This window comes from Neltuma alba, unplaced genomic scaffold, assembly GCF_004799145.2.
Source record: "Neltuma alba isolate B1F8T4 unplaced genomic scaffold, ASM479914v2 tig00012377_pilon, whole genome shotgun sequence".
Classification (NCBI taxonomy): Eukaryota; Viridiplantae; Streptophyta; class Magnoliopsida; order Fabales; family Fabaceae; genus Neltuma; species Neltuma alba.
In genome coordinates this window covers 153,429-181,424 of record NW_021636875.1, presented here as the reverse complement: position 1 = coordinate 181,424, position 27,996 = coordinate 153,429, and the positions used below count along the sequence as shown (strand labels likewise).

At 36.6% G+C, this 27,996-nt stretch overlaps 4 protein-coding genes across 9 annotated transcripts; 1 reads left to right on the top strand and 3 right to left on the bottom strand.

The window, feature by feature from the left end:
* Positions 1 to 1,006: 1,006 nt before the first annotated feature.
* On the bottom strand, positions 1,007 to 21,172 carry LOC114726384 (probable inactive receptor kinase At5g58300). Of its 6 annotated transcripts, none has more exons than XM_028912964.1 (4): positions 21,161 to 21,172; positions 4,775 to 4,840; positions 2,318 to 3,666; positions 1,007 to 1,905 (listed from the first exon to the last, which is right to left on the bottom strand). In XM_028912964.1, the coding sequence occupies exons 3-4, from the start codon at positions 3,594 to 3,596 to the stop codon at positions 1,280 to 1,282; spliced, it is 1,905 nt and encodes a 634-aa protein (XP_028768797.1). In that variant the 5' UTR covers positions 3,597 to 3,666; positions 4,775 to 4,840; positions 21,161 to 21,172; the 3' UTR covers positions 1,007 to 1,279. The 6 variants fall into 6 exon arrangements, with proteins under 6 accessions (XP_028768797.1, XP_028768798.1, XP_028768799.1 ...); XM_028912965.1 differs by lacking the exon at positions 21,161 to 21,172 and adding an exon at positions 3,966 to 4,117 and having other exon boundaries at positions 4,775 to 5,116; XM_028912966.1 differs by lacking the exon at positions 21,161 to 21,172 and adding an exon at positions 3,966 to 4,114 and having other exon boundaries at positions 4,775 to 5,116.
* Positions 16,357 to 20,172, bottom strand: LOC114726387 (26S proteasome regulatory subunit 6B homolog). Its single transcript, XM_028912970.1, has 6 exons — positions 19,586 to 20,172; positions 18,608 to 18,838; positions 18,135 to 18,293; positions 17,812 to 17,964; positions 17,566 to 17,649; positions 16,357 to 16,680 (listed from the first exon to the last, which is right to left on the bottom strand). Exons 1-6 carry the CDS (start codon positions 20,081 to 20,083, stop codon positions 16,546 to 16,548), a joined length of 1,260 nt encoding a protein of 419 aa, XP_028768803.1. The 5' UTR covers positions 20,084 to 20,172; the 3' UTR covers positions 16,357 to 16,545.
* A 687-nt stretch (positions 21,173 to 21,859) lies between the features above and the next one.
* On the bottom strand, positions 21,860 to 25,604 carry LOC114726388 (26S proteasome regulatory subunit 6B homolog). The gene is made up of 6 exons (XM_028912971.1): positions 24,980 to 25,604; positions 24,018 to 24,248; positions 23,537 to 23,695; positions 23,133 to 23,285; positions 22,876 to 22,959; positions 21,860 to 22,266 (listed from the first exon to the last, which is right to left on the bottom strand). Exons 1-6 carry the CDS (start codon positions 25,475 to 25,477, stop codon positions 22,132 to 22,134), a joined length of 1,260 nt encoding a protein of 419 aa, XP_028768804.1. The 5' UTR covers positions 25,478 to 25,604; the 3' UTR covers positions 21,860 to 22,131.
* Positions 25,605 to 26,580: 976 nt separating this feature from the next.
* LOC114726401 (bidirectional sugar transporter SWEET1a-like) lies at positions 26,581 to 27,813 on the top strand. Its single transcript, XM_028912991.1, has 6 exons — positions 26,581 to 26,617; positions 26,696 to 26,732; positions 26,839 to 26,934; positions 27,079 to 27,358; positions 27,450 to 27,569; positions 27,667 to 27,813. Exons 1-6 carry the CDS (start codon positions 26,581 to 26,583, stop codon positions 27,811 to 27,813), a joined length of 717 nt encoding a protein of 238 aa, XP_028768824.1.
* Positions 27,814 to 27,996: the final 183 nt, after the last annotated feature.

Sequence of the window (27,996 nt, the reverse complement as noted above, 5' to 3'; positions counted from 1 at the left end):
GTGAGCGACACCAGCTTTAGTTTCCAATCAATCCCAGCAGTAATTTTGTCTTGGAACAAATAGCCAAGCAATATTTGGTTAGCCCTGATGACAACACAATTTTTGAAGATATATTTTTTCTACAAACTTTCAGAAATACTGGCGTTGGTTGGCTGGATATATAGATTTTTTAAAATTAAAAGGGTTCAAAAAACTTTAATTTACCGTCTTATTAGTTTCGGTAGATAGATAGAGATGATTCAAATGGTTCCCAAAGATTTTAATCTAACATTTTTCTTAAAAATTACATTTTAATCTGTTTTTTATTGGACTCGTCTTGTTCGTCGATTCAAAAGCCCAATCTGATTTTGAGAACAGGAAAGAACACCAACAAAACCCAAACCAGAAACTCTATAGTCTGATACGACCCAAATACTTAAGCCTTTTTATAATAGAGCTCCTCTATGATCTCTGCGGACTACGGAGCTTTATCAGTTGAAGTGAAGGAATGATATTTCATCAAAGCCCACTGAACATACTCCAGCAAAAGTGCAACAGCTCAGAAAGACGGAACTCAAGAGTCGTGCAATTGGCATTTGGCGTGGTTAAGGGGGTGTTTGGATAGAAATCAAATCATAGCTTCAGAAGTGCTTTTACGGATTACGAAGTAAATATGTGAAGGAGATTATCTCGTTTTGCGAAAAAGTGCTTTTAAAACCATGGTTTTGGGTTTTCCAAACGCCCCCTAAATCTGACACACACAAAATGCGGTAATGAAGAATAACCAAAGATCACTATTCAGATTCCATGGTTTGTTGGTCGGGTTTCTTGTCTAAAGTAAAGCAAGATTTGAAATGACCGCACGCTGGATCTCCTCGCTGTAAGGCTGTAATTCTAAACCGATTAATGAACTGCGACAGTGTCGTCAAAAGAAAAAGAGGTTGATTTTCTTAACATTTTTCCAATTGATGAGATTGTACGACAAACTTATCAATAGAGGGCCAGCCAAACAACAAATAGAAGGCAGTTTGGGAGAATGAAGATCATCAATTAAACCCACGATGTTACAAGATATCATGAAAAGATTAGCGGAAAAACCTACATTTTGAACGAAAAACCCCAGGGGACTCCGTCTATGAAGAAAAATAAATAATGCACAATTGGACAGAAAAGGTTTGAATACAACTGAGAAACCTTGAGTAAGCACTCACTCTTATATACCACTCAATGTTGCTCCCTAAATAACGAATGTCTAGAAATCAATCTTGTATGGAACCAACAAGGAACGCCAGGAAGTAATTTATGGAGTTTGAACGTTGGAGTCCTTGGATTTATTCTCTTCCGAAGACGGCCGGTTCTCTGAGTCAGATTGCCGGATCTCCTCGATCATTCTCACTACATCATCCATGCTAGGTCGCATATCCGGCACCTTTGCCACACAGGCCATGGCAATTTGCAACATTTGAACCATTTCTTCTTCAATGTTTTGATACCTCATTAGCTCCACATCAAAAACCTCAGCCGTCCATTCCTCCCTAACAACAGAGTGGACCCATCTAGGGAGATCAACCATATCATCACGTCCTGGTGACTGGAGGGGTGCTTTCCCAGTAAGCATTTCCAGAAGGAGGACACCGAAGCTGTACACATCTGATTTATGAGTGTGTTTACGCATCTCAATCACCTCAGGAGCGCGATAACCTGCAGCCCTGGAGGGGGTTGCTGGAACATTCATAAGCGGGGTCAAGCCAAAATCAGAAATGCAGGCTTCATTATCTTGGATGAGGACATTTGAGGACTTGATATTTCCATGAGTGAATTTTGGACCCCCAACGGAATGTATGTGGGCAACTCCTCGGGCAGCTCCCAGGGAGACCTTCACTCGGGAATCCCAATCTAACGGAGCTCTTCCACCTGACCTACTACCTGTAATCAAATTGTCATCATCAGTAATAAAGGATTGCATATAACTTTTTTATAGCAGGAGAATCACAACGGCTTTTACAAAGTCCTCAAGGAAATGCAAGCATTTTTTTTCCAGCTTGAATATGATACTCTTCCTTTCCGCATTTACAAATTTCTTTGAAGCTTCGGGTTAGAGGTCAGAAAGTTTATACAGGGGGAAAATAGCAAGACTGCATATTTTACTGCAGTAGACAAGAATTTCAGAGTGAAAATCCATCACAAATCAACACACTATAAATCAAATGATTAGGAAATAGATCTCAGACTCTATAAATCAAAGGGAGGACACACTTTAACCTCATATGAGAATGATAAGAAAGAAGTATCATCATACAGGAACGAGAAAGAAATTTAGATGATCAGAAATGCATACCATGCAGTAGTGTTGACAGGTTGCCCCCTGAGATATAGTCATAGACCAAAAGTTTCTCATCCTTTGAATAATAATAAGCACGAAGGGGTACAACATTTGGATGCTGCCCAACCCTTCCCACAGTCTCCATCTGCTGTTCAAAGTCTCTCTTGCCCACCACTACTTCCTTCAACCTTTTCACCACAACAGTAGTGGACTCCTCCAATACAGCCTTATAGGCAGTACCATAGCTACCCTTACCCAGAACTTCAGCTGAAGCTCTTAGCAAATCCTCAAGATCAAAATTATAAGAACAGCCTTCAAAGAAAACCAACTTGTTCTTCTCGGGTTCTTGCACGCCACTGCCAAACTCTTCTTTCGGCTTCTCTCCTCTCCCACCACTAGGACCCTTCCCTTTAATTACACTGGATCTTCCATTGTCTTTTTTCTTTAAACAGCAGAGAACAATAACAAGAGCTATAAGTAACAGCAGAACAGCTCCTCCAACAGCGATTGCAATGATAGCTACCTTACTCAATTTATTTTTGGAGCTTTGCCTTTTTGGAGCCAATGGTGGGGCTGGAGGTAAGGCAGGAGAAGGTGTAGGAGGGACAGAAGTGCAGGGTTTTAGAGGTTTTCCACACAAGAGAGAATTCCCTTCAAAGGATGAGTTGGGAAATTTCTGAAGAGCTGGTGGGATAGAGCCATTCAACTGGTTGTAACTTAAGTTCAAAAGCTTGAGCTTAGGGACTTTGAGATTAGGTATCCGTCCAGAAAGGGAGTTGTTCTGAAGGTATAATCTAGTCAGTTCTGTTAAATTTTGTAAAGTCTCTGGAATTACACCGGTGAAAGAATTATCAGACAGATCAAGTACATTTAGTTGGGGTGAAAATGAGGTGGGTATATCACCTGAAAGGTTATTATGCTGGAGGTAGAGATACTGGAGAGAAGGAAGAGAAGTGATATCACTAGGTAAATTTCCAGTGAGTAGGTTGGATCGAAGGCTTATAGTTCTAAGGCTGTCAAGCTTTCCAAGTGTATTAGTTGGGATGGATCCCACGAGTCCAATTCCAGGGAGCCTGACAGAAACAACGTGAGTGCCATTTGGATTGCAAGTGATGCCGACCCAAGACTTGCAGACAGAGCTGGATGGATCCCACTTAAGGTTCCGCTGATGGGGGATAGCATTGGCAAAACTAAGAAGGGCTTGCTTTTCCGAATTTAAGTCAGCAATAGCCAGAGGAAAAATAATAACAATGACCAAAAGGAAAGGTTGCAACGAAGATGAATAGAACTTCATGGAGAGCTGTTTGCTATAACTCACAGAACCTGACTATTAAATTGAGTAACCTCAGCTGAACTTCATATTCCTGGTATAGAAGCAAAACCACAAATCTAAGTAAGAAACGGGCATGATGAAGAAATAAGTTACATATGACAACCTAGATTGAATAAAAATAGTGACAACGTAGAAAATGAATGCCTCCCAACACATTAAAGGTTGGCATCCAATCTCACACCAGGAAAAGAAAAGAGCAGTATCCAAATGAACTGAACAGCTGAATTGTGATGCATGAGGGCTTGCTTTGAATAATTAAGAAAATATAACACAAAATGGAAAAGGGGAAAAAGCTCACTGATGTTCAATGGGGACACTTGCATACTGCACCTTTCTCAACCACCAGAGGTATGAACATCTTAAATGAGAACTATTCCACCAAGAAATTTACTCAAATTAGTAAAACAGGTCCTTTCTCTTCTTTGTAAGACAGGTCGAGCGCGAGTAGGGAATAGAATTTACTCAACACGTGAAGCCAACTGCTAAAAAAGAAGAAGATGGAGAAAAACTGTTGAACAAGAACTTGAGGATAGCATCTAATGTAAATTATAGTCGTATAAGTAGGTACGTTTAGGTTTCGTCAAGCTTTACAAACTATTTTAACCAGGACTGATAACTTGAGCTTATAGTTCTCCATTTTATCCTCAGAATACAAAGTTATCTAGCCAACCACAATCCAACGCAAGCTTTCATCCTGATTTTGTTTTTCCCAACACGAAAAAATAATGACCTGAATCGCTACAAAGAAAGGAATGAGTGGAAAGAAACACAAATTTTCTTTAAACGCATTTATTGATCATGAAGCAAAGCCAGACATGAGAGAGTTAGGGTCGTTGAACAACCAAATTTCCTTAAGAAAATATACCTAAAACACGTTTTTCTACAATTACCTTCAGATCCTAAAGACCAACCAGACCACGACTATCCCAGCACAAAATTAAGCCCAAGAAGTGAAAAAAAAAGAAAGTTCCCCAAAGCTTAATCCAGGAAACCAAACCCACAATGTCCACCCCAAATCTGAGTTTGAAACGCAGAAGTCAGCATCCACGACTATTACCCGACTGAACCAGATCTACGAGCTGAGTTACGAGTAACAACTGATGTGAAGGAACAAGGAAAGATTTTCGCAGAGTAATCACCTGAAATGAAGTTGAACGAGAGCAATGGGATTCATGGAAGCTCAAAAATAGACGTTAGCAGCAGAGCTGAAGCCCCAGGTCAACTTGCATTTTGCTGAATGGACCAGTGGAAGTTATGGAGAGCCTCGGATTCTCAAATTTTTAGCAGACAAGTAAGAATCTGGAGGCGGGTTTCTTCGGATGGGAACACGGTAGCCCATAAATTAGAAGAATTTTGTTAAAAGGGGCTAGCATTTTATGGTCGGGAGAGTAAAAGCAGCTCCAATTGAAGGACTGAAGAAAGAAAGAAAGAGGATCCACAAGAACATCAAAATTTGGAGGGACAGAGAAAAAGGAAAAGAGACGACGAGCAAATTTACTGGCGAAAGTTGCATATAAAATAATGAAGGAAAGAAAAAGCGAGGGCAAGGGAAGGAGAGGATTAAAGTAAAAAGTGGACAGTAGGGCAAAGCAGAAAGCGCATAGCGAGAGTAAGTGAGTGTGAGTGGTAGGAGGAGGGAGGGGGGGGGAGAGAGAGAGAGAGAGAGACTGCGAGAGATTGGTCAGAATGCAACGGGCACGTAGGCAGACACGTACTGTGAACATGACAGTGGGTGATCCTGCCCTACGACCTTTAATAAAAAAATATAGAATGGACTGTATTGTAAGGAAGCGGTACTAGGAACAGTGTGATTTCTCCTGTAATTACTAATAATTAATCACCCCCTTGGTTTTCTCGTTTTGACCGAAGCGCTAAACGCACCGTTTTATAGCCTTTTACTCTTATCCGACCTCAGTGCCTCAGTGCAGACCTCAAATCGGACTCTTCTGCATGATTGGCTCTGAATTCTGATATTCTCATGTCTGGTGTTCTGGCCAAGTTGTTAACAGGCTTTATAATACTCATCCGGTTCTTTTGATGTAAAAGTCAATCGTGTCTTGATTTTGATTCCAAACATAAAATTTTTATTTTTCATATTTATTATTTTCTTATATATTAATTTAGTTAATTTTTAAAATAATATATGATCAAATGTTGGACAGAGATGTTCTAAAAATATATATCATGTTTATTATAATTAGTTAATTAATCTAATTTTCTTAATTCATAATTCCTATGTCAAACAGGGGAAGAAGTAAGAATTAAAGAAAGTAATGTACTACCTTTTGCTGTAAAAACTATATCTTATATTTAAAAGCGGAGCAACAGTAAAAAAGAGGATTTAAGAGGAAGGTAGAAAGACAAGAAGCATAATTGTGACGGTTAAAGGAGAACCTACATAGTACCTACCAAGAAGCTTCCTCTAATTAACTGGCCAACGTTAGAAACGGGGCATGCTTTGTCAGTAATCAAGCGTCGTTGTAGTATTAAAAATAGTACTGCGTCCATATACATCATTCCTCGAACTGTTGTTTTCATTGTTTTGTGACATGTAATGAATATATGGTATTGAATGCAACGAATGCAACAAATGCAACAAATGCAGCTAACTTCAATTTATAAATTACTCTGAACATATTTTTGTATTTCAGTAAAAAAAATTAAATTTTATTAACTTTATTTTAAAATTCAACAACTTTTGAACTTGATCACTATTCAAGTTCTGTTTGGAATTATATTTAGAATTACTTATAAATACTTTTTATATGAGTCGAGACAAAATTTTGTTTACATACTTATTTCATATTTTGTAAATCATATAAGTCATTCCAAATGAGCTCTTAATATACATTATACTTTTGAGAATAAAGTCAATATAATAATAAGTGAAAGATAAAATCCTATATTCATGAAAAAAAATTCTCTTTCTATCTTATAAATATGACTACTTTTTTTTTTCTCTACCATGTAAATACGGCTATGAGAGCATCAAGCAATCATTCCATTTTTTAAGAAATCGAGATGGCAAATGTCACTAGGTTTTATGTTGTCCGATTCTTTCTTTTAGACATTGACTTGGGAGAATCACTATAAACTTTTGAGAGAGAAAAACAATTATAAAATTTTTTAATAATAAGTGAACCGATGTTATTTTTATACTGAAATTTGTTGTTGTATAATGTCCTGTTGTTATCATAACTTTTAGTAGTTATATTTTTTTTTGAGAATGTGATAGCAATTCTTCCTATTGAATTCAACAATAAATAAGATTAAATAATGAGTTTGAGACGTTGAAGCTGAGGCATGTGTTGTGAACATCTTGATTACAACAGGCTCTTTTTTGGTCACATTGTTGAAGCGTCTTTTACATTTGGTATGGCTACACGCTCGCACGCATCTCTGTGCCCTCATTAATACTGTCTCCCATTCCCCATTTACTTGGCTCCTAAGTTTTGCAATTTCACGCCACTCCTTTTTTTTTTTGACCTTTTACAATTACCAGTATTTTTTTATATTGTAAGTCAATTAATTATTAATTTTATTTGAAAACAATCTAAAATTACGTGGATTTAAAATCATGGCTTTTATTTCGATGTGATGGGTTAAAAATTGCATCAAACTTTAAAAAAGCATTACATGTAAGGCTGGTAATACAGGCTAACCCGCGGGTTGCGGGTTGGCCCGTGACGGGTTAGGCTGAAAAGGCGAGTTTGAAGGCGAGTTGGCTTTTAACCAACCTTAACCCGCCAAGGTGGATTGGCCCGCCAACCTGCCAACACTTATTTATTTATTTTTTGAAATATTTTTTTAATTTTTAATATTTTTTTCTTATATAATATTTAAAAATAATAATAAATTTTTTGTTTTTTTCTAGAAATATTTGATTAAAAACACCAAATAAATTATATAGGTATTTTTAATATTTTTTTAGATAGAATATACTATATAATAATATAATTATAATAATTACATTTTTTTAAAAAATAAAAAAAATAAATGCGGGTTAATCCGCGGGGGGTTGCGGGCCTGACGGTGCAGATTAAAAAGACTCGTTTACTGGCAGGTTAGCTTTTGGCCAACCCTAACCCGTTATTTTTGACGGGTTGGCGGGTTGAATCCGCGGGTTCAACCCATATTATTAGCTCTAATTACATGGTTGTGTGTATGTGTGTGTGTGTGTTTTTTTTTTTAATTACGATAGTTGTATGGCCCCACAACTCAATATACATCTAATCAGGTGTTTATTGTTTTCCATTGGTAAGTTAGAACCTGTTCGAATATTCCTATGTTTAGATTAGATTGGTTCTTTTGATTGGGTTGATAAAAATAAATGAGGTCTTTTTTTTTTTAGAAGGTTCCTTTTTTGTCATGGTTAACCGTCGACCTGCATCAATACGCATGAAAGGCATCAAATCAACGGCGTCCTCCATCTACCTATGTGGTTGTCAATTTGCATGTTTGTTCAAATTCGATCAAAATGACTCAATTGCCCCCACCCCACTTATTCTTTAATTTCTTTCCCTGCATCATGGCGACGCTGACCTCACTTCATAACTGAATGTAAATTCAAGTCTCTCATTTAAATTTGAATTCGTCTTCAATAATAATCCACAGAAATAGGTGTCCTCACGTATCTCGAATAATCAATTACAGTAATTGGTTTTTCATATTTTCATAAAAAATATGGATTTTGATATTTGATATGGGAATAGCTTTATTACGTTGACTTTTTATCTTTTGCAGTTGTATTTAGATGTTGTGCGCTTGATAATTTGATAACTGGATGTAATATATGGTGCATTGTACGAAAAATAAGCATAGGATTCAATGCGATCTCACGATGAAATTAAAGTCAACAGAATATTATAGTGTTGAGAGAATTAGTTAGCACCTCCACCAAATCTTTTATTTATTTATTTTATGTCACTAAAGTCCAATGATTCAGTAAGACCACCAGACTCTATAGTCTATACGAGTGACTCTGATTCAAAGCTATGGTATCCTTCTAGTTTTTATTCATACATTATCCACTGAAAAACAAGTTATATTTTTGTATCAATTCAAGAAATGCCATAAAATTAATTTAATACAGACTACTTTGAATCTCATATCTTCTTACACTAAAACTGCACATTATAAGTTAAATATGGTGGAAATGACATCTCATTCCTAATAAATCATTACGCACACCTATATATTCTCTATTTCTCATGAACTGGGCGAGTCGCTTCTAGCTTCCACGTATTTTTCATAATAAATATCACTGCTTGTGGTTTCTTTAAGTTCTTTGATTGTTTTCACTTAGATTTTACTTTGATCCATGAGGAGAAAAGGGGGAAATTGAGAAGACAATGAATGGGGTAATTCTTGTTGGCAGAAAGCAGTTTAGAATATTTAAAATTCTTGAATTCTAGCCATTGCAAAACAGTACTTTGCAATAAGCAGCAAGATACCATACACTGACTTGTAAAGTGATTTTACTTCTCACGCAGGTTCAAAATTCTCGCTAGGATTACAACAGGACTTATATGCCAAAATATTTATAAATTATTAAGTATTTTCGTAGTAGGACTTAATATATTAGGTTAATTTTTTTTATTCATCAAGCACTCTAAAATATTCTTTTTGCAAATACCCAACATCCTAAAATAATTTTTTATGCGCCCAGTTTTCTTAAAAAATTTGAGAACCACGAGATATGTGATGATGCAAACTAAGTAGTAAGGAAACAAAGGCCAGAAATAAAAATATCTAGTTGTCTTTTATTTTTTATGTGATGAAGAATAAAGAGTGAAGATATGAGGTACACAGAGAGAGGTGAGGAAGAGACAGAGAAATGCACAAGGATGGATCCAACCACTCTGACCTTTATTTCTTAAAGAAATTTCAACCACTTCTTCTACCTCATATTCCTGGATCTGGATCCATCTTTTCCCTTCTTTTACAACTCCTTCACTCTATATTTATATTTCAATCCAAACAATTATTACACCTCCAACTCCTAATATTCAAACACAAGGATAATTAGGTTTTAAAATTATTGAATCTTCTCCCACATGCAAAGACAAAACCACCCCTGCATAATTCAACCAATGCACACCTTTCCACTGACCTGATGTCCCAACCGAACCTGCCCTTTCTTCTTTTTATCATTTCAAATAGCAGGAAAAGAAAAGCAAATATGCATTTTGTGACGTCTGCCACACGATCAAAAGGACAATTCCCCCCATTAAAAATCCAGAATTGAGTTCATAAGAGCAAGGCAGGGCTCAAATTAATGCTTTTGGGCCGACAATTGTAATTTTACAGGGACCCACTTTTATCGATGGAACAGATGTCACTTAATTAAGGGGAAAATAAAGCGGTGGTTAAACGAGAAAAAGAACATGCTACTATAAAAGGAGAGCAATAAAAGGCAGTGAATCAAATAAAAGGAGACAGGAATTCTAGTCAATGCAAGGTATTTTAACTGGAAGCGACAATGATGATGGAATAGACACTGCAGCTATCAAACCAACTGAGCTCAACAATGTTGTGCTTATTTGGGAAAAAAACACGAACGAAGAGAATTGTGGAACAAAATTGGTGACCAGTGACCAAGCAAGAAATTAATGTATTAGTAATCAAATAGACAATTGTCCAACTCATCATCCTTTCTCTCTCTCTATGTATAAGGTTAAGGTGTACAGTGAATCTAACACTCTGAACTATTTTGTGATGCGTCTAAATTTTAAAAATATTTTTTTAAATACGTGTAGCATCTTAGAGTATTTATTGATGCATCCAGCACCATAAAATATTAAGGGTACTGAATGCACTTAAAAAATATTTTGGGGATACTTAATGCATCTAAAAAAATATTTCAGGATGCTGGATGCACCTTCATACTATGAACTACCTTCGATCCTAATTATAAGAGCTAGTTGACTAATTTGAAGAGATTAAGAAAATAAATTAAGTTAGTTATTTGTAATAAATATATATTGTCTTTCCTAAAATATCCTTACTAATCAAGTTTATTGGCTAGAACTACTATTATTAGAGGGACAATCTTGGAAAAGAATGTGTAAATATGAGAGACAAAGTGAATTATGATCAAAATAAAAATCAAACGAGGTCTTATATTAAGAACCAGAGATAATATATAAATATATATAATAAAATAAAAATAAGTAATGATGCCTAAACTTTACCCAAAACGCAAGTCATTGCATATTTGAACCGAGAGGCCTCATATGCCATGAAAACCCCCTCCTCCATGCTTTTGTTAACAAGTGATTATTGTTCTGACTTCATCATGATTTCATCAGCTTTTGTCCTTATAATTTTTAATATTATTTTTTCTGGCCAATTTTTGCACTCTATTTTTACTGCCAGATTTTTCAATAAAGTAAGAATGAGAATATCCTTAAAAACATTTCAAAAAATAAAGCTTCCTTAGAGTAAAATAATAAGACGCAGAGGTAAACTTTATTAGCTCTAAAATTTCTGTTGAGAGAGATACTCACATTTAGTACTTAATATTATCTCGAATAAAATTGTCTTTAATAAGAGGATATTTATGTTTTAGCAAAAAAATTATTAGCTCTCTCTTTTTATCTTTTAATTGCCGTATACACTGCTTTAACTAGACTATAATACGTCTCTTTGCTTTTTTCCCCCTGAATCATGGTTAGGATAAAAACATCTAATCAACAAAAATTGTTTCGTGAAAAAAGGAATGCATAAAAAAAAAAGGTATTTTGTTTATGATTAAAAAAAAAAAAAGGTGACTATGGTGGTGGCTGAGTGGCTCTACTCATTGCACACATTTTAATTTTCAAAAAGGGAATTGAACTGTTCTTTTTTGTGGGTAAAAAGTACAGATCATGCGGAAGCCACATTTTTATGGATCAGGTGCTTGATTACAACACGAATTAATCTGTACTTATCATCCAAAACAGTGGCTCCTGTTACTTAAAGAAAGGGAATGTTTGTAAATTAGAAGAGGGCACTTCAAACTTACATCACGTGACATGCACGTGATCTCAATGCTTTTCGCGCGAATCATGCACCATGGCAAAAACGGAATATCCTCACAATCGTTGTGCCCGGTAGAGAGCCATTTTGTTTATTTTGAGTAAGATTAATTTTAAATGAGTATTGTGAATAAAAAAAATTATTTATGTACAAAGAGCTTCTCCTTATACTAAACACAGCTCGACTTAAACACAGGTCAATTCATGATACTTGATACCAAAAAAAGTCAAAAAATACAAAAAGTGAGATGTAACACACACACACACGAGATTAAATATTTTGTTAAATTATTCAAATTGAATGATTTTTTTTTATGACCTTGCATTCAAATTGAATGATGGACACTGTGCAACTATTTTTTTAAATTAATTGAGCATACAATTATTAGTGCAAGCAAGATGATTAAGCAAGCTAATCATTATGCAATAAACAATAATTAGAAATATTAACACGTCATTATTGCTGGTCCTATATATATGTATTGCAAGTAGTTTAAAAAATAAGGCGTGACGTTCTTAACTTATTGATTAAATATTGTATTATTCATTGCACTTTCAATATTATATTGCTGCTTTTTTTGATAAGGCAAAATTATATTACCATATGTAGTAACTTAAACAGTAATTCAGGAATTTATATTATCCATGGACATACAGATCTCTTAATAAAATAATAAACTAACTTTGAATATTTAATTAAGTCAAACAAGGGTGAGCGTTGTAGAAAACTGGCATCACGTGGGAGGCGCTGAAAGGAACGTTAGAGTTGGTGCTAAAAGGTCAATCTCTGATTACTATGTATATTTAGTTATTCGGTTCTAATTATAAGAGCTAGTTGACTAATTTAAAGAGATTAAAAAAAGAAGTTAAGTTAATTATTCGTAATAAATATGTATTGTCTTTTTTAAAATATCCTTGCTAATCAAGCATATTGGCTAGAACTATCATTGTTAGAAGGACTACCTTGAAAAAAAATGCATAAACATAAGAGACAATGTAGATTGAGATCTTATGTTTAGGACAAAAAAAAAAGGTCAAACAAGATCTTATATTAATGACCGGAGGTAGTATTTTATTTCATAATTCATAATAAACAAATTAGGCAATTATTTTTTAAAAAATAGGAAAATATCTCCCATTAAAATTTTTTTTAATAAGAGACACCTAATAATTTTTTATACAAAGCTTCCACTACTATGCACTGATATTTTTTAAAATGTCAAGAAATAAAAGATTAAATTAGATGATTCAAGAATAATAAATACAAGCACGGTTGTCCTTAAATCCCAATAAAAGAGCTCACATTTGGGGAAAATTCCCCAGTAAGTAATTACGAGTTTGGATATTTTCTCAGAACAGCAAAATGCATTGTGCTTGGTTCAATTATTTGCACGAAGATAAGATCATAAAAAGATAATTGCTGAGATTGGATGTGCATTATGCCTATACTTGACAGATAGCCTACCTACTCGCATTAACTAAGCTGTTTCTAACATAATTAATTAAAAATAAATAAATACATACATACATACATACACACACATATATATATATATATGCACGCACACAGATGATTGAGAGTGGAGTAAATAATGTGTGTCGATTTTCAAGTGAGTTAGAAGGAAATGTTCCGTTCCGGTCAAAAAAAAAAGAAAAAGGAAATGTTCCGTTGCATGTCATTTTCTCACGGCATAACACTGTGATTTTCAACGTTGACACTAATATGCTCATAAATGTGCGGCTAACACTCTAACAGGACTATAGAGTAATGCCAGGCTAAATCCAGTTTACATATATTAAATTCATAATAATTTAAGTAAAATAATGTAACCTAAAAGCGATTAGGTGACCTAAAAACAAAAACAAGACACAAAAATCAGGTAAGGAAATCAAATCATGTGTTACGTAACGTAGGGCCTTTCTTTCTTTCTTCCTTTAATTTCCCTTTTGAATTTTCCCCTTTACTTGCCAAGGAAAAGAAAAAACCAAGTGAAGCCACATTAACTTCACGTGAAGATCATAATAAATTCAAAACACTCTCTCAAAGATTGAAATATAGTGAATAACTGGAATATGTATATATAGTCGTTTGTTTTTTTTTTTTTTAAAAAAAATCAATATCCTGTCATTATGCATCGGAAGGTTAGGCGGGGGGAGAGAGAGAGAGAGCATGTGGAAACGGACATAATAAAATAAATACTTTTGGGGGCATTTGGTTGTCAGAAAACGGGAGAGAGAATCTTCCCAAATGTAAATAAGAATACTAATTAATAATCCAATCCTCATTCCTTCAAATTTCTGTCCATTTCTCTTCTCTGCAGATGCCTTAACCTTCCATTCCATTACAAACAAAAATGGTGGTACCAATGCACCTTTCTCCCTTTCCCTCTACCTCAAAAACCAGTATTATTATTATATACTATACATACTTCGGTGATAACATTTATATCTCATAAACAGTAACACACATTAAATATAAGTTTCTTAAAAAAAAATCTGACTCTAAAATGGTTGAAACTTGTCAACCCTGCACAGTCATGAGTTGAATTAACAGAGTGGAAAAAAAAAAAAAAAGAGGCTAAACCAAACATACTGCAGTTGGGTGGAAATCTGATCGAGCGCAATCGGCGAGCAAAATGTGGTTGTGGGTTAGATGAAGACAAATTTATTTATTTATTTTATTTATTTTTTTGAGAGAGTAATTGAATGGGGAGAATTGAGGGGCAGTTGAAGTTGGTGAGAAGATGGATGTAGAAGAAGCAATCCATTCAATGGCGTGTGAATGGGTCCACCAGCTACAGTAAAACAGCCCCATGCGTTCTCACTGACACTGTTCTCACACCAACCTCTCATTACCATCACCTATTAACTTCTCCACTTCTCTCCAGTGTGACTGTCACCCGCACAACAACGACACTTGTAGGACTATTCTGAGTGATATTAGTTTCATGCCCACTTCAAAACTTACAATTTCACTATGAAAGAAAGATTCTACAATGTGTAATAGTAGGTGTATATTTTGCTTGTCTGTTAATATATGCGAGGATTCATACAAGTACAGCTAGATGAAGGGGATAAGGAAGGCAAGCCCCAGTGGGATTCACTAATTTTGAGGGTAATGAAATGGTTATTGGGAGGCAGACAATCCGAGGCGTACGCAAATAACCACTTGGTGTTTTGGGAGTGAGGCCCAAGCACAACGGGTGAATACGGCAGAGGAAGAGCCCCGTGGCTTTAATTGTTAAAATATGAATGAAACCTCTTATATTCTCATGCTCATTGCTTAATACACATTGGGAACACGGCGACATTTCTCGTGCCTCTCACTAATGCCAATTGAATAGAGCTCCCTCTATTAATAGTTACTCCCTCCGTTCCTTATTATAAGAGACAAATAACCGAAGTACATTGATCAAAAAAACAGTTAAAATTAGTTAAGAACAATTAATGTGTAAAAATTATAATTTTTTTCTAAAAATGCCATCATTAATAAGGAGAGAGAGCATGAGAGAGAACAATTAAATTATTAAAAGAAAGAGAAGTGGGAGGGAGAGAGAGTGTGAGTTGGAGATAATAAATATGGGTAAAATAGTAAATCAACACAAAAAAATAGAGACAACTTGTAAGTGTCTCTTATATATAGGAACATGCCATAAGCATCAAATGTCTCTTATAATAAAAAACGGAGGGAGTAAAAGGAAACCAGGAAGAGGAGGAGTTTGAAGAAGGGAATGGTCCACAGTCCCAACAGTCAATAAATATTGAACCGTTGATGGTCCCCTCTGGATCATGGACGCCCCATTGGCTGCTTACAAAATGGTCCTTTTATAAATGGTTGAGGGACCCACCCACATGGTCCCAGACCTTCACGTGAGGCCCAGCTCATGTGCCCGCGCATTCATCGGCTTGCTCCCTTCTCACAGCCTTACAATGCAGGCACTCGAAGACGTTGATCATTGGATTCAAGCTGTGGCATTCTCATTAACTTCTCTTAATTCTAAGATGGCGGTTTCTTAAGGCCCACAAGGAGGTCTTCTTTTCCCTTACAGATGTCGTAGGTGAGCATATAACGCCGTTAAAATCATATGCTGATAAAACCGCAGGTTCATCAATTTGGAAATGATTGCCATACAAATTCATATAATACTATTTCTAGTCCTAATTATAAAAATTTATTAATTAATTTGTAATAAATAGATATTATTTTTTTAAAAATATCCTTAATGTATTGGTTAGAATCATAATTGTTAGAAGGATTATTTAAAAAAAAACATAAATATAAAAAACAAAATGAATTAAAATTTTATATTTAGGACCAAAATAAAAATCAAACAAGATTTTATATTATATTAAGAACCAGAGACAATAATTCCAAACTCCTAAGCATATCCCTGCAGTGACACAGTTTTTACCCCCACAGACCAAAATTGCAGAAGCAAGCAGCATGAAGATGATAAGCACAACAGCACACCACCCCAACAAAAAAAAAGGCAGACTTTAGGAAACCCAAGCTGAGGGTCCTTTTTACCACTAACTCCTATAACAAATCCCATCATAATTAATAACAACTCTCGGGGATTAGACTAAACGTAGGGGGCTAATTTTGGTGCAACCTTTGTGGTCGTGCGGATATGATGCCCAAATTAGTCAAATTTGCAGCCGAATAATGGATCGACGATGCAAAGGGACGGAAGTGCACCAGCGAATAATTGAGAATCCTCTACTAATTTCTAAAGTACTCTGACAATGCACAAATATAGTGCAAGTAGTGCATGGCTTTCAACGGAACAACCAAATCAGCACACAAATTTAACAAATGGCATTCAAGGATTACAATTTTTTCCTCTTTCAACAACACTGGAATCTTCCAAATCCTGATCCAGTTCTCATCATCACCTGTAGAATTCAAAGTCGGTGTCTGGTTTCTTCACGTTTGTCCGGTATCCCTTCTCAAAATCCTTCGGTAGTATGACATACCTATTCTTACGAACGGCATGCATTCCTGCTTCTTGACAAATAGCTGCTATCTGCGGACACCAAAGATCCGTCTCGTTATAATATTTGTATAACCAACACAATGAAATGACGGTATCATATTATTCCATGCTAACGCTTTATATAATCTCAATATAGTATTGTTCTTGTTTATCCAGATATCTCTTTCCAGAATAGAGCAAAAACTTAAATCTAGGCCTCGCCAGGTGTTACTAAGGAGACAATTGTATCGTCAACTTCTAATTAATTAATAAGTATCTTTTGCAGATGAACAATGGTGACTGTTTCGATGCCATTTATCTTTTTTCCAGGTAAAGGTTTATCTGGAAATACATCCAAACGATTCCATTATCTGAATTTTGCTTAATTGTGTATCATACTTTAGTTGTCAAACATTTTCAGCTAAGCAGAGCAAGTCTTCGTTCACAGTTTAACACTTCCTACATCGATAACAATGAGTTTTACTTCCCCTACATGCAAAAAGATATTTAATTGAAAGTACAAGAAAGTGATCTAATAGTTTATAACTCCATATGCTATAACATCCCCTACACTTGTCTGGGTCACGTACAACTACCATTTTAGATACCTTTTTCTTTGAATAAAAGATAAAAATCATTTAGGTAAGTTGAATTCCAAGATCTCATTAGGTAAGGATAGGACTCACAATTCAAAAAGCACTTACAAAAATATTTAGAACTTACAACTTACCCCGGGCGAGCATCAGAAACCAACTTATCTAAACTTTCAATAAAAAGATCAATTTTTAAGATGACAGATCATTTTTTTTTTTTTGAGTTTCAAAGATGGAGGTATTAGTTATTTGCCACTTGACATCAGGAAATTAATAACAAGAAAACTGGTATTTCCATAAAATTATTAACATAAGAAAATTAAAACATAAGAGATAAACAAACCTCAGCAGCACTAATTTTGTCTGGCCGAGAAACATAGTCCTCTAGGTCTACCTCATCACTCAAGTTCATTTTGGCCGTGCAAACCTGTCCAAAAGCACACCACTATATGATTAGCAACAAGCCTCTCTAAAGTCCTTTTGGCAGAGACAAAACCCCGTCAAATCTGTTACTAATAAGTATTGTCCTAATCAACAAAAACACCAACATGAATTAAATTAAAGCAAGATGAAATGCAGAAAGCCTTGCCTGAAATACAAGCCTTTTTTGACGCCTATCAGGCAAAGGGAATTCAATCTTGCGATCAAGTCTTCCTGGACGCAGAAGAGCAGGATCTAACGTATCAGCTCGGTTAGTAGCCATAATGACTTTGACATTCACTGTTTGGTCAAATCCATCCATCTGATTATAAGGAAATACAGTTAACATAGAATTACGTTAGTAGCTAAAACCAACATGGAATAGTAGACAAAATCAGAAGAACCAGAAAGTCATAAAAAGGTCAAAAACCTAACTAGCATATTATATTAGAGACACACACAGCATTGAAAGCAATATTTTATGATAGATACCTGGTTCAGAAGTTCCATGAGAATACGCTGTACTTCCCTGTCTGCTCCAGTTTGGGCATCAAATCGAGCAGTAGCTATTGCATCAACCTCGTCAATAAATATAATTGCAGGAGCATTTTCTTTGGCAAGACGAAAAACATCACGAACCATCCTTGGACCCTGAAAACAGAAAAATTTCCAATGGATTTGAAGATTTTGCAACAGATTATTGCTACCCCATATGTTTCCTTTAATCAGTGAAGATAATTCAAATCTGGAAATCAGTAAATTAAACAAAGAACAGTAGCCATTATCATGGACAGAAGGAGAACCCATGAAGTATACATGATCCTCAAACTGAGAAGATATCATTGCAATGCAAAGAGAAATATCACATTAATAAAAACAAACATGAAACCAATATTCTTAAATGACCCAAGACAGCATAACAAACTACAACATCACTCCAACCACAGATGAATTAAGAATCATACCTCGCCAAGATACTTCTGCACAAATTCAGAACCAACAACTCTAATGAAGGCAGCAGTGGTATGATTGGCAACAGCCTTGGCAAGCATTGTTTTACCAGTGCCAGGGGGACCATACAGTAATACACCTCGAGGAGGATCAATACCAATTTGTTTATATAGTTCATGGTGAGTAAGGGGTAGTTCCACTGCCTCACGAATTTCCTGCTTTTGAATATCGCATCCTCCAATGTCCTAAGGAAATTATCATAAGGAATTAAGGGTCAGATATAAAAGTACATTAAGAAGACCACAGTGCACGTGCTAAACAAAAATCCTAACAAGTGTAATACAAAATGCATTTCTTGCACAGGCGAGGAATGTAAGAATATTTCAGATTTCAGAGCATCCCGAGCTACAACTTCCTTTGCGGCCTTTAAGATAAATGACCAAGCAATGGGATAGAGTTTGAATCATAGTCCCAACTCTAATTTCCAAACAATGAGTAAACTGCCGCTAATGGACCAATATCACACCAAATCAAATTTTGAGAATGGTAGTTACGAAGCAGGATCTCAAAACTCCTAATATTTCATCTACCTTCAACAACTGCTGATCACTTGGTAACCCAAAATCTTTTTCCTTTCCAAACAAAGGTTTGAAGCTTAATTTACAATAAAAACTACAATTCGCCTTCTACGTAACAAATAACAAACAAACATTAAGAACGCTCGTTACTATAGCACCAATATGTCCAGGATTGATGCTAATTCAAACTCTGCAAATTACCATTACACAGCAAAACGCTGCAGAATCAACTTTTTCATTTGCGCCGCAATGAACACTAGTCAAATAGTAACTGAAATTCTTTGTCTCTTTCTTTTGAATGCTTTGAATTGCAATAAAGAAACTAATTTTGATTTTATAATGAAACCCTAGAATTCACTTTTTAAGCAACAAACTTTAATCAAACCGCAATTACCACCCAGTGATTGAACTTACATTATAAGTGACATCAGGCTTTTCTGACTGACTCAGCAGCGAGATGCTGGAGTCGGCCTCAGGCGGCAAGACATCCACAAGCGCATTAGAGTGGCGGTGGAGAGCAACGGATGCCGAGGGCTTCAAAAGCTCGCGGTTGATGGTACTAAGAATACGAACGTAGTAATTTGATCCTGTCGTGGAGCCTACAATACCATTATTCTGGTCCACCATCTCCATGAACTGGCCGATGACTAACGGCACAGATTGGATCCTCTTGACCTCTTCCTGGGCTCGGAGGAGCTCGCGCTTTAAATTCTTCTGCTCATCCTTGACGTATTCTTCCTGAATGTCAATGAATTCCAACTGGCGCTGGAGCGACTTAAGGCGACTGTAGAGATCGTCTTCGTCAGAGGTTCCATCGCCGAAACCTTGCAGGTAATCGGATCTCGACGAGGGCAGAAAAGGAGGTGGTTCCGAAGATGGCTTAGAGTCCATGACCATGGGCGAAGCTGCCATGGCTGAGAAATCTGTTTGTGGGAGCGGAGAGAAGTGGGACGACGGGGAATAGAGTTGGAGTGGAGAGAAAGAAAGCTAAACAAGTCGGAATCGAGTCGCCTCCCCCAAAACACAGCCAACCAGGTACTAACTTCGTCACTTTTTTTTTTTTTTCCTTTTGTTTTGCCTGAAACCAAGCACTGAAAAAGCCCACGCATTCCTTCAAAGAAGACAATATTATTAAGCGACTGTGGCCCAACCCATTTACTTTTCAGATACAAGGCCCAACCTATTGACCAACATCAATCAATCATACCAATACTAGTTAATGGTCCAAAAAAAAACCCCACCAGAAGGTTGGTCACTGACCAATAATGTTTTCTCCTATAAGAGGAGCAATCCTATTAATTAAGCGAGGGACCAACCTCTAGTGAGGGACCAATCTATTTTACTAGAGCCAATTCTCCTTGGTTGAGAGGGAGTGAGTTGGAGACTACAAAACTTGCACAACGCACAGTAATGGTAACCGGTGCTGAAAACCAACACAGTTAATCACGCACGTAATGTCACTGCATAACCGTAAAACAAACGGTTCCGAGTCTGACTAACAAATTCGGTGGACGCTGTTTTCACTATTTACAGTCACGCCCAAAACAACGCACGCTGCGACTTTGTTATTCTCTTTTCGGCGTCCCCACGCCACAGACTGCCCAGCCTCTCCTTTCTCATCCACCGTTCATTTCAATTAGTCTGTCAAGGAACATCTCAGTCTCTGAACATGTTGGATTTCTTGCGTTTCCTCGTCGGAATATTCTGTTGGTCTCCATCCCCCATACGAATTTAAGAAAGATATGCAATGTGTAGTATCGCCTCAAAGTTTGAGAACTAGTTTGACTTTTAATTTAGTTCTAAATATAAATTCCAATCTATTTTATCTCTTATTTATTTATTCATTTTATAAGTAGTCCTTGCAGTAGTTATATGTGTTAACAATTCCATCAAATGGTAATTTTAACTAATATATAAATTGATAAGTATATTCCACAAAATACACCACATATTTTTGTATAAATAACTAACTTAACAAACTTTTTTAACTTATTCAATTTAGCTAACTAGTTATTATACTACCCCTCGTCCTAATTATAAAAACTAGTTGATTAATTTAAAGAAATAAGTTAAGTTAGTTATTTATAATAAATAGGTGTTGCCTTTCCTAAAATATCCTTACTAATCAAGTGTGTTAGCCAAAACTACTATTATTAGAAGAATTATCTTTATAAAAAAAACACAAATATTAGAGATAAAATAGATTGAGGTTTTATATTTAGAATCAAAATAAAAATTAAACAAGATCTTATATTAAAGATTAAAGATAGTATTTAAAACCGGAAATAGGAATTCATTAATTTTGAGGGTGATGAAATGTTACCGGGAGGCAAACAAACCCAAGCGTACAGAAATCATCATCTGCGTTTTCGGAGCAAGACCCCAAGCACAACGGGTGAAACAGAAAAGGGCAACCATGGCTTTACCCTCGTATAAACAAAACAAAACAAAACAGAAATGCTGAAGCAAATAGCATGAAGATGAAGCACGACAGCATTTAACAAAAATTAGCCAGATCTGAGGCTATCCAAACTGAGGATATTTTAAGTTTTTTACCACTAATTCTGATAACCAGCTAGCACCAATCGTACCATAATAATAACGACTCTCCTGGATTAGAATGCACCTAGGAGTCTAATTTTGATGTCCCTTTGTGCCCATATGGATTGTTTATTAGCAGGGCAAAGATTAACCAAGGACGATGATATGATACCCAACTCAGTCAAATTCGCAAATGAAAAATGGAACGATGATACAATGGGAATGGAAGTGCACTAATAGATAATTGAGAATCATCCACTGATTTCTAGAATACTAATATTGCACAAATATATCGCAATTAGTGCATGGCTTTCAACGGCCCAACTAAGTCAGCACACAAATTAACAAATGGCAGATTACAATATTTTTCCTCTTTCAACCATCCTGGGATCTTCTAAATCCCGATCCAGCTCTCATCATCACTTGTAGAATTCGAAGTCAGTGTCTGGTTTCTTAACGTTTGTCCGGTATCCCTTCTCAAAATCCTTCGGTAGTATGACATACCTATTCTTACGAACCGCATGCATTCCTGCTTCTTGACAAATAGCTGCTATCTGCAGACACCAAAGACTCGTCTCGTTATAATTTTTGTACAAACAACACAATGAAATGATGGCATCAAAACATTCCATGCTAACTCTTTACAGCGTTGATCTTTGTTCATCCAGATGTCTCTTTCCAGAAAAGAGCAAAAACTTAAGTCTAACTTTTAATGAAAAAAATGAAAATTACCAACAGTATTCTCACATTAGTAATAGGACTTGCACTCACTCTCATATAGGGTCAAATCCTAACCAATCTGACCAGCTTTTCTTGGCATCATAAAACTGCAGATACAAAACAGGGTTCCTACCAAGTGTATCTAACATGACAGTTTATATTTTAACTTTGTTTTCAATTCACATGAATCTATCAACTGCTTCCAGATCACAAATCTCACACAATCAAATTTAAATCTTAATAGTGTAAGAAAAATATCTAACAAATGTTGGTTCAAGCCATTTCATAAGATGACAGATCAATCTTTTTTTAAAAAAAAAAAAAAAGAAGAGGTAGAGGTATTAATTATTTGCCATCAGACATCAGGAAATTCATAGCAAGGGGACTGGTATTTCCATAAAATTCCTAGCATAAGAAAATTAGAATATAAGAGAAAAACAAACCTCAGCAGCACTAATTTTGTCTGGCCGAGAAACATAGTCCTCTAAGTCTACCTCATCACTCAAGTTCATTTTGGCTGTGCAAACCTGCCCACAAGCACACCACCATATAATTAGCAACAAGCCACTCAACGTCCATTGGCAGAGACACAAACCCCCTCAAGTCTGTCGCTAGTGAGAATATTGTTGTCCTAATCAACAAAAACACTGAATAGCAACATGAATGTAATCAAAGCAAGCTGAAATGCAGAAAGCCTTGCCTGAAATACAAGCCTTTTTTGACGCCTATCGGGCAAAGGGAATTCAATCTTGCGATCAAGTCTTCCAGGACGTAGAAGAGCAGGATCTAACGTATCAGCTCGGTTAGTTGCCATAATGACTTTGACATTCACTGTTTGGTCAAATCCATCCATCTGATTATAAGGAAATATAGTTAACATAGAATTATGTTAGCAGCTAAAACCAACATGGTCCATGTAGTTTTTATTGGAATTCACTGATGTAGGAGAGTGGATAGAATGATGCTACATGGAATAGTAGACAAGATCAAAGAGAAGAACCAGAAAGTCATAAAAAGGTCAAAAACCAAACATTAATGTATATTATATTAAAGACGCGCACAGATGGAGAGAGCAGTGGAAAACAATAGTTTTTTAATGGATACCTGATTCAGAAGTTCCATAAGAATACGCTGTACTTCCCTGTCTGCTCCAGTTTGGGCATCAAATCGAGCAGTAGCTATTGCATCAACCTCATCAATAAATATAATTGCAGGAGCATTCTCTTTAGCAAGACGAAAAACATCACGAACCATCCTTGGACCCTGAAAACAAAAAATTTTCAATTGATTTGAAGATTTTGCGATAGATTATTGCTGCCCCATATGTTTCCCTTAATCAATGAAGATAATTCAAATCTGAAACTCAGTAAACTAAACAGAGAACAGTAGTTATAATCATGGACAGAAGGAGAACCCATGAAGCGTACATGATCTTCAAACTGAAAAGATATCATTGCAATGCAATGAGCAATATTACATTAATAAAAACAGACATGAAACCAATATTCCTAAATGGTCCAAGACAGCATAGTAAACTACAACATCATTTACATCACTTCAACCACAGATGAATTGAGAATCATACCTCGCCAAGATACTTCTGCACAAATTCAGACCCAACAACTCTAATGAAGGCAGCAGTGGTATGATTGGCAACAGCCTTGGCAAGCATTGTTTTACCAGTGCCAGGGGGACCATATAGTAATACACCACGGGGAGGATCAATACCAATTTGTTTATATAGTTCATGGTGAGTAAGGGGTAGTTCCACTGCCTCACGAATTTCCTGCTTTTGAATATCGCATCCTCCAATGTCCTAAGAAAATTATCATAAGGAATTAAGGGTCAGATATAAAAGTACCTTAAGAAGACCACAGTGCACATGCTAAACAAAAATCCTAACAAGTGTAAGAAAATGCATTTCTTGCACTGGCTGGGGATGTAGGGATATTTAAGATTTCAGGGCATCCCCAGCTACAACTTCCTTTGCGGCCTTTAAGATAGCTGACCAAGCAATGGGATAGAGATTTAATCATAGTCCCAACTCTAGTTTCCAAACAATGAGAATAAACTGCTGCTAATGACCAACATCACCAGGATTGACACCAACTCACATTTTGAAGCTGATAGTTAGGCAGCAGAATGTCAAAAGTCCTAATTTTTCATCTAGCTTCCGCAAATGCTAATCACGCGGTAATCAAAAATCTTTTTTCCCCTCCAAATAAAGGCTTGAATAGCCTTTTACGTAACAAATTCCAAACAAATATTAAGAACACTCGTTACTATAGTACCAATATGTCCAGGATTGACGCCAATTCAAACTCTGCAAATGATCATCACATAGCAAAACGCTGAAGAATCAACTTTTTCGTTTGCGCCACAAGGAACACTAAGCAAATGGCAACTGAAATTGTTTTTCTCTTTCTTTTTGAATGCTTTGAATTGCAATAAAGAAACCCATTTTGAGTTATAATGAAACCCTAGAATTCACTTTTTAAGCAACAAATTTTTATCAAACAGTAATTACGATTCAGTGATTGAATTTACATTATAAGTAACATCAGGCTTCTCTGACTGACTCAGCAGCGAAATGCTGGAGTCGGCCTCAGGCGGCAAGACATCTACAAGCGCATTAGAGTGGCGGTGGAGGGCAACGGATGCCGAGGGCTTCAAAAGCTCGCGGTTGATGGTACTAAGAATACGAACGTAGTAATTTGATCCTGTCGTGGAGCCTACAATACCATTATTCTGGTCCACCATCTCCATGAACTGGCCAATGACTAACGGCACAGATTGGATCCTCTTGACCTCTTCCTGAGCTCGGAGGAGCTCGCGCTTTAGATTCTTCTGCTCATCCTTGACGTATTCTTCCTGAATGTCAATGAATTCCAACTGGCGCTGGAGCGACTTAAGGCGACTATAGAGATCGTCTTCGTCAGAGGTTCCATCGCCGAAACTTTGAAGGTAATCGGATCTCGACGAGGGCAGAAAAGGAGGTGGTTCCGAAGATGGCTTAGATTCCATGACCATGAGCGAGGCTGCCATGGCTGAGAAATCAAATCAGGCTTTCGTATCGAGAGAAGGGGGACGACGGAGAATAGAGCTAAAGCTGAACAAGCGGAATCACCTTCTCCAAAACACCGCCAACCCAGCTACTCAACTACGGCTTTCTTTTCCCGCTGTCGTTCAGCCTGAAACCGACTTACTTGATGGGGCCCAAAAGAAGAGAAGAGAAGAGAAGGAAAAAAAAAAAAAACTTATCTTTCCGTATTACAGAGGGAAAAAAAAATTGCTTTTTTCCTTCTATATTTATGCATCCCGTATAACAAGCAAAATTACCTATCAAGTGTTAATTATTTTCCATAGGTGATAATTTTGACTTTCTTTTTTTATTTTCTTTTTGAGTGTAGATAATTTTGACTGAATATACGTTAATAAATCGTGATCAGATTTTACTTCTGACATGCATGATTTTCTCAAAGAGACAAATGATTGCAAAGTATATTTGAATCTTTGTGTACAGAAAAAAGATATTATAAGTTAGAGCATGGACTGGTTTATAACATGTTCTCCTCACTTATTCGGTCATTCCTCCCTTCAAAGGAGACTCTGCTGGCAAGTGACTATCCCCAACCCATCTATCAATATCCTTATTTTCGGCCTGAACCCATAATCAATCATAAAAATACACAAATATATTTGCTCAAGGGCAGCCAACCCACCACTTCAATTAGCCTGCCGAGTTTGTTCATTGATCAATAATAGTATATCACAATATATCAATCAATAAAAGGAATTTCATCTGAGACAAAACAGATTTCTATGTTTCCGAGAGCGAGCGAGCGAGTTGGATATTACAAAACTTGCAAAATGCGCAGTGATAATGGTAACTGGTTCTGAAAACCAAAGCAGACCATCGCGCACGTAATTTCACTGCATAACTGTGAAGCAAACGGTTGTGAGTGTGGATCACAAACTGTGAACATGCAGTTATCACTATTTACAGTTACTCCCAAAACAGCACACTCTGTCACCTTATTATTCTCTTTTCCACTTTCCCAACACCACAGACCGTAACCTGCTTCTTCTCTTTTCTCATCCATCCCTCATTTCAATTAATCTATCAAGGAACATATCATTCTTTGAAAATGTTGGATTTCTTGCGTTTCTTCGTCGGGATATTCGGTGGGTCTCCCTGTTTTTTTCAGTAGGGATTGTGCTCTCCCCTGTTTCTCATTCCTCTGTGTTCTATTATTCTTGCAGGAAATGTTTCTGCTCTGTTTCTCTTCTTGGCTCCTGTGTACGCATGCATCACTTCCTTCATTCGCTATCCTCCCTCATTCTCTTTAGTATTCATATGATCATTACTCTTTTTGGACGAAAATGTTATCACTTTGTGCTTGTAGGATGATATTCAAGAGGATTCTACGGAACAGATCCACGGAGGAATTCTCAGGCGTTCCTTACATCTTGACGCTTCTTAACTGTCTCCTCTCTGGCTGGTATATATATGCTTCTTCTCGAACAGCTTCTAACTTGTATCAAACTTATCTGTTCATCAAGAACCGACACATGTAAAACAAAACATGCATGCATTGTGCAAAAATCACGAACCCTTTTCTAATGATGTTGAGATGTGAGTGCAGGTATGGTTTGCCATTTGTGTCGCCTCACAACATACTGTTAACAACGGTGAATGGAATGGGAGTGGCGATTGAAACCACGTACGTGTTGACGTTCATCGTGTTCGCACCGAAGAAGGAGAAGCTCCGAATTGTTGGCCTCTTGGCGCTCGCGCTTGCAGTGTTCTCTGCGGTGGTGGTCGTCTCACTCTTGACGTTTCACGGCAAGAGCAGGATGCTCTTCTGCGGCCTCGCCGCCGCCATATTCTCCATCTTCATGTATGGGCCACCCCTTTCCATCATTGTAAGTGCCCTTTACGTTTTATAAGAGTGATAAAATAAGGATACATATGAGTAAATGAGGAGCCTAGCATAATGACGATGATGAAATGCAGAGAATAGTACTAAAAACAAAGAGCGTCGAGTACATGCCGTTCTTGGTGTCACTGTTTGTGTTCCTATGTGGCACTTCCTGGTTCATCTTTGGCCTCCTTGGCAGGGACCCTTTCGTCGCTGTAAGCCGCCATTCTTTTTACTCCATTTTTCTAAAGCCCGGTGTCTCTTTACATTCTTGTTTTTATCACCATTGCTGGTTTGGTTTTCGCATGGCAGGTGCCTAATGGTGTGGGTGCTGCTTTAGGGGCAATCCAAATCCTACTCTACTTCATGTATCGTGATCATGAGAACCCCACAACGCAAGACAAGTGTGTGGAGATGGCTACCAGAAAACCCCACCAACTCAATGAAGATGCTACTTAATTTGGAGATTCATCGCCAAACTTATTTTTTATAATATTGTTATTTTACGGCTGGATTTCGATGTTTAGTCTCTTAATTATGTGCAAGCTAAATTTTAAAGGGATCAACTGTTGAAGTTTATCAGTGAGTGAAACAGTGAGGAGAAAAAGTATCCAGTGTTCTCATTAATTTGTTATCTCAATA

Excerpts from the sequence above, each read along its gene's own strand:
- LOC114726384 (XM_028912964.1), bottom strand. The coding sequence starts at position 3,596 with ATGAAGTTCTATTCATCTTCGTTGCAACCTTTCCTTTTGGTCATTGTT. Across the intron at positions 1,906-2,317 it reads CCTGTCAACACTACTGCATG|GTAGTAGGTCAGGTGGAAGA; the intron begins GTATGCATTTCT and ends ATTTGATTACAG.
- LOC114726387 (XM_028912970.1), bottom strand. The coding sequence starts at position 20,083 with ATGGCAGCTTCGCCCATGGTCATGGACTCTAAGCCATCTTCGGAACCA. Across the intron at positions 18,839-19,585 it reads AGCCTGATGTCACTTATAAT|GACATTGGAGGATGCGATAT; the intron begins GTAAGTTCAATC and ends TAATTTCCTTAG. Across the intron at positions 18,294-18,607 it reads TGCAGAAGTATCTTGGCGAG|GGTCCAAGGATGGTTCGTGA; the intron begins GTATGATTCTTA and ends TTCTGTTTTCAG.
- LOC114726388 (XM_028912971.1), bottom strand. The coding sequence starts at position 25,477 with ATGGCAGCCTCGCTCATGGTCATGGAATCTAAGCCATCTTCGGAACCA. Across the intron at positions 24,249-24,979 it reads AGCCTGATGTTACTTATAAT|GACATTGGAGGATGCGATAT; the intron begins GTAAATTCAATC and ends TAATTTTCTTAG. Across the intron at positions 23,286-23,536 it reads TTATGGAACTTCTGAATCAG|ATGGATGGATTTGACCAAAC; the intron begins GTATCCATTAAA and ends CCTTATAATCAG.
- LOC114726401 (XM_028912991.1), top strand. The coding sequence starts at position 26,581 with ATGTTGGATTTCTTGCGTTTCTTCGTCGGGATATTCG. Across the intron at positions 26,618-26,695 it reads TTTCTTCGTCGGGATATTCG|GAAATGTTTCTGCTCTGTTT; the intron begins GTGGGTCTCCCT and ends TTATTCTTGCAG. Across the intron at positions 26,733-26,838 it reads TTTCTCTTCTTGGCTCCTGT|GATGATATTCAAGAGGATTC; the intron begins GTACGCATGCAT and ends TTGTGCTTGTAG.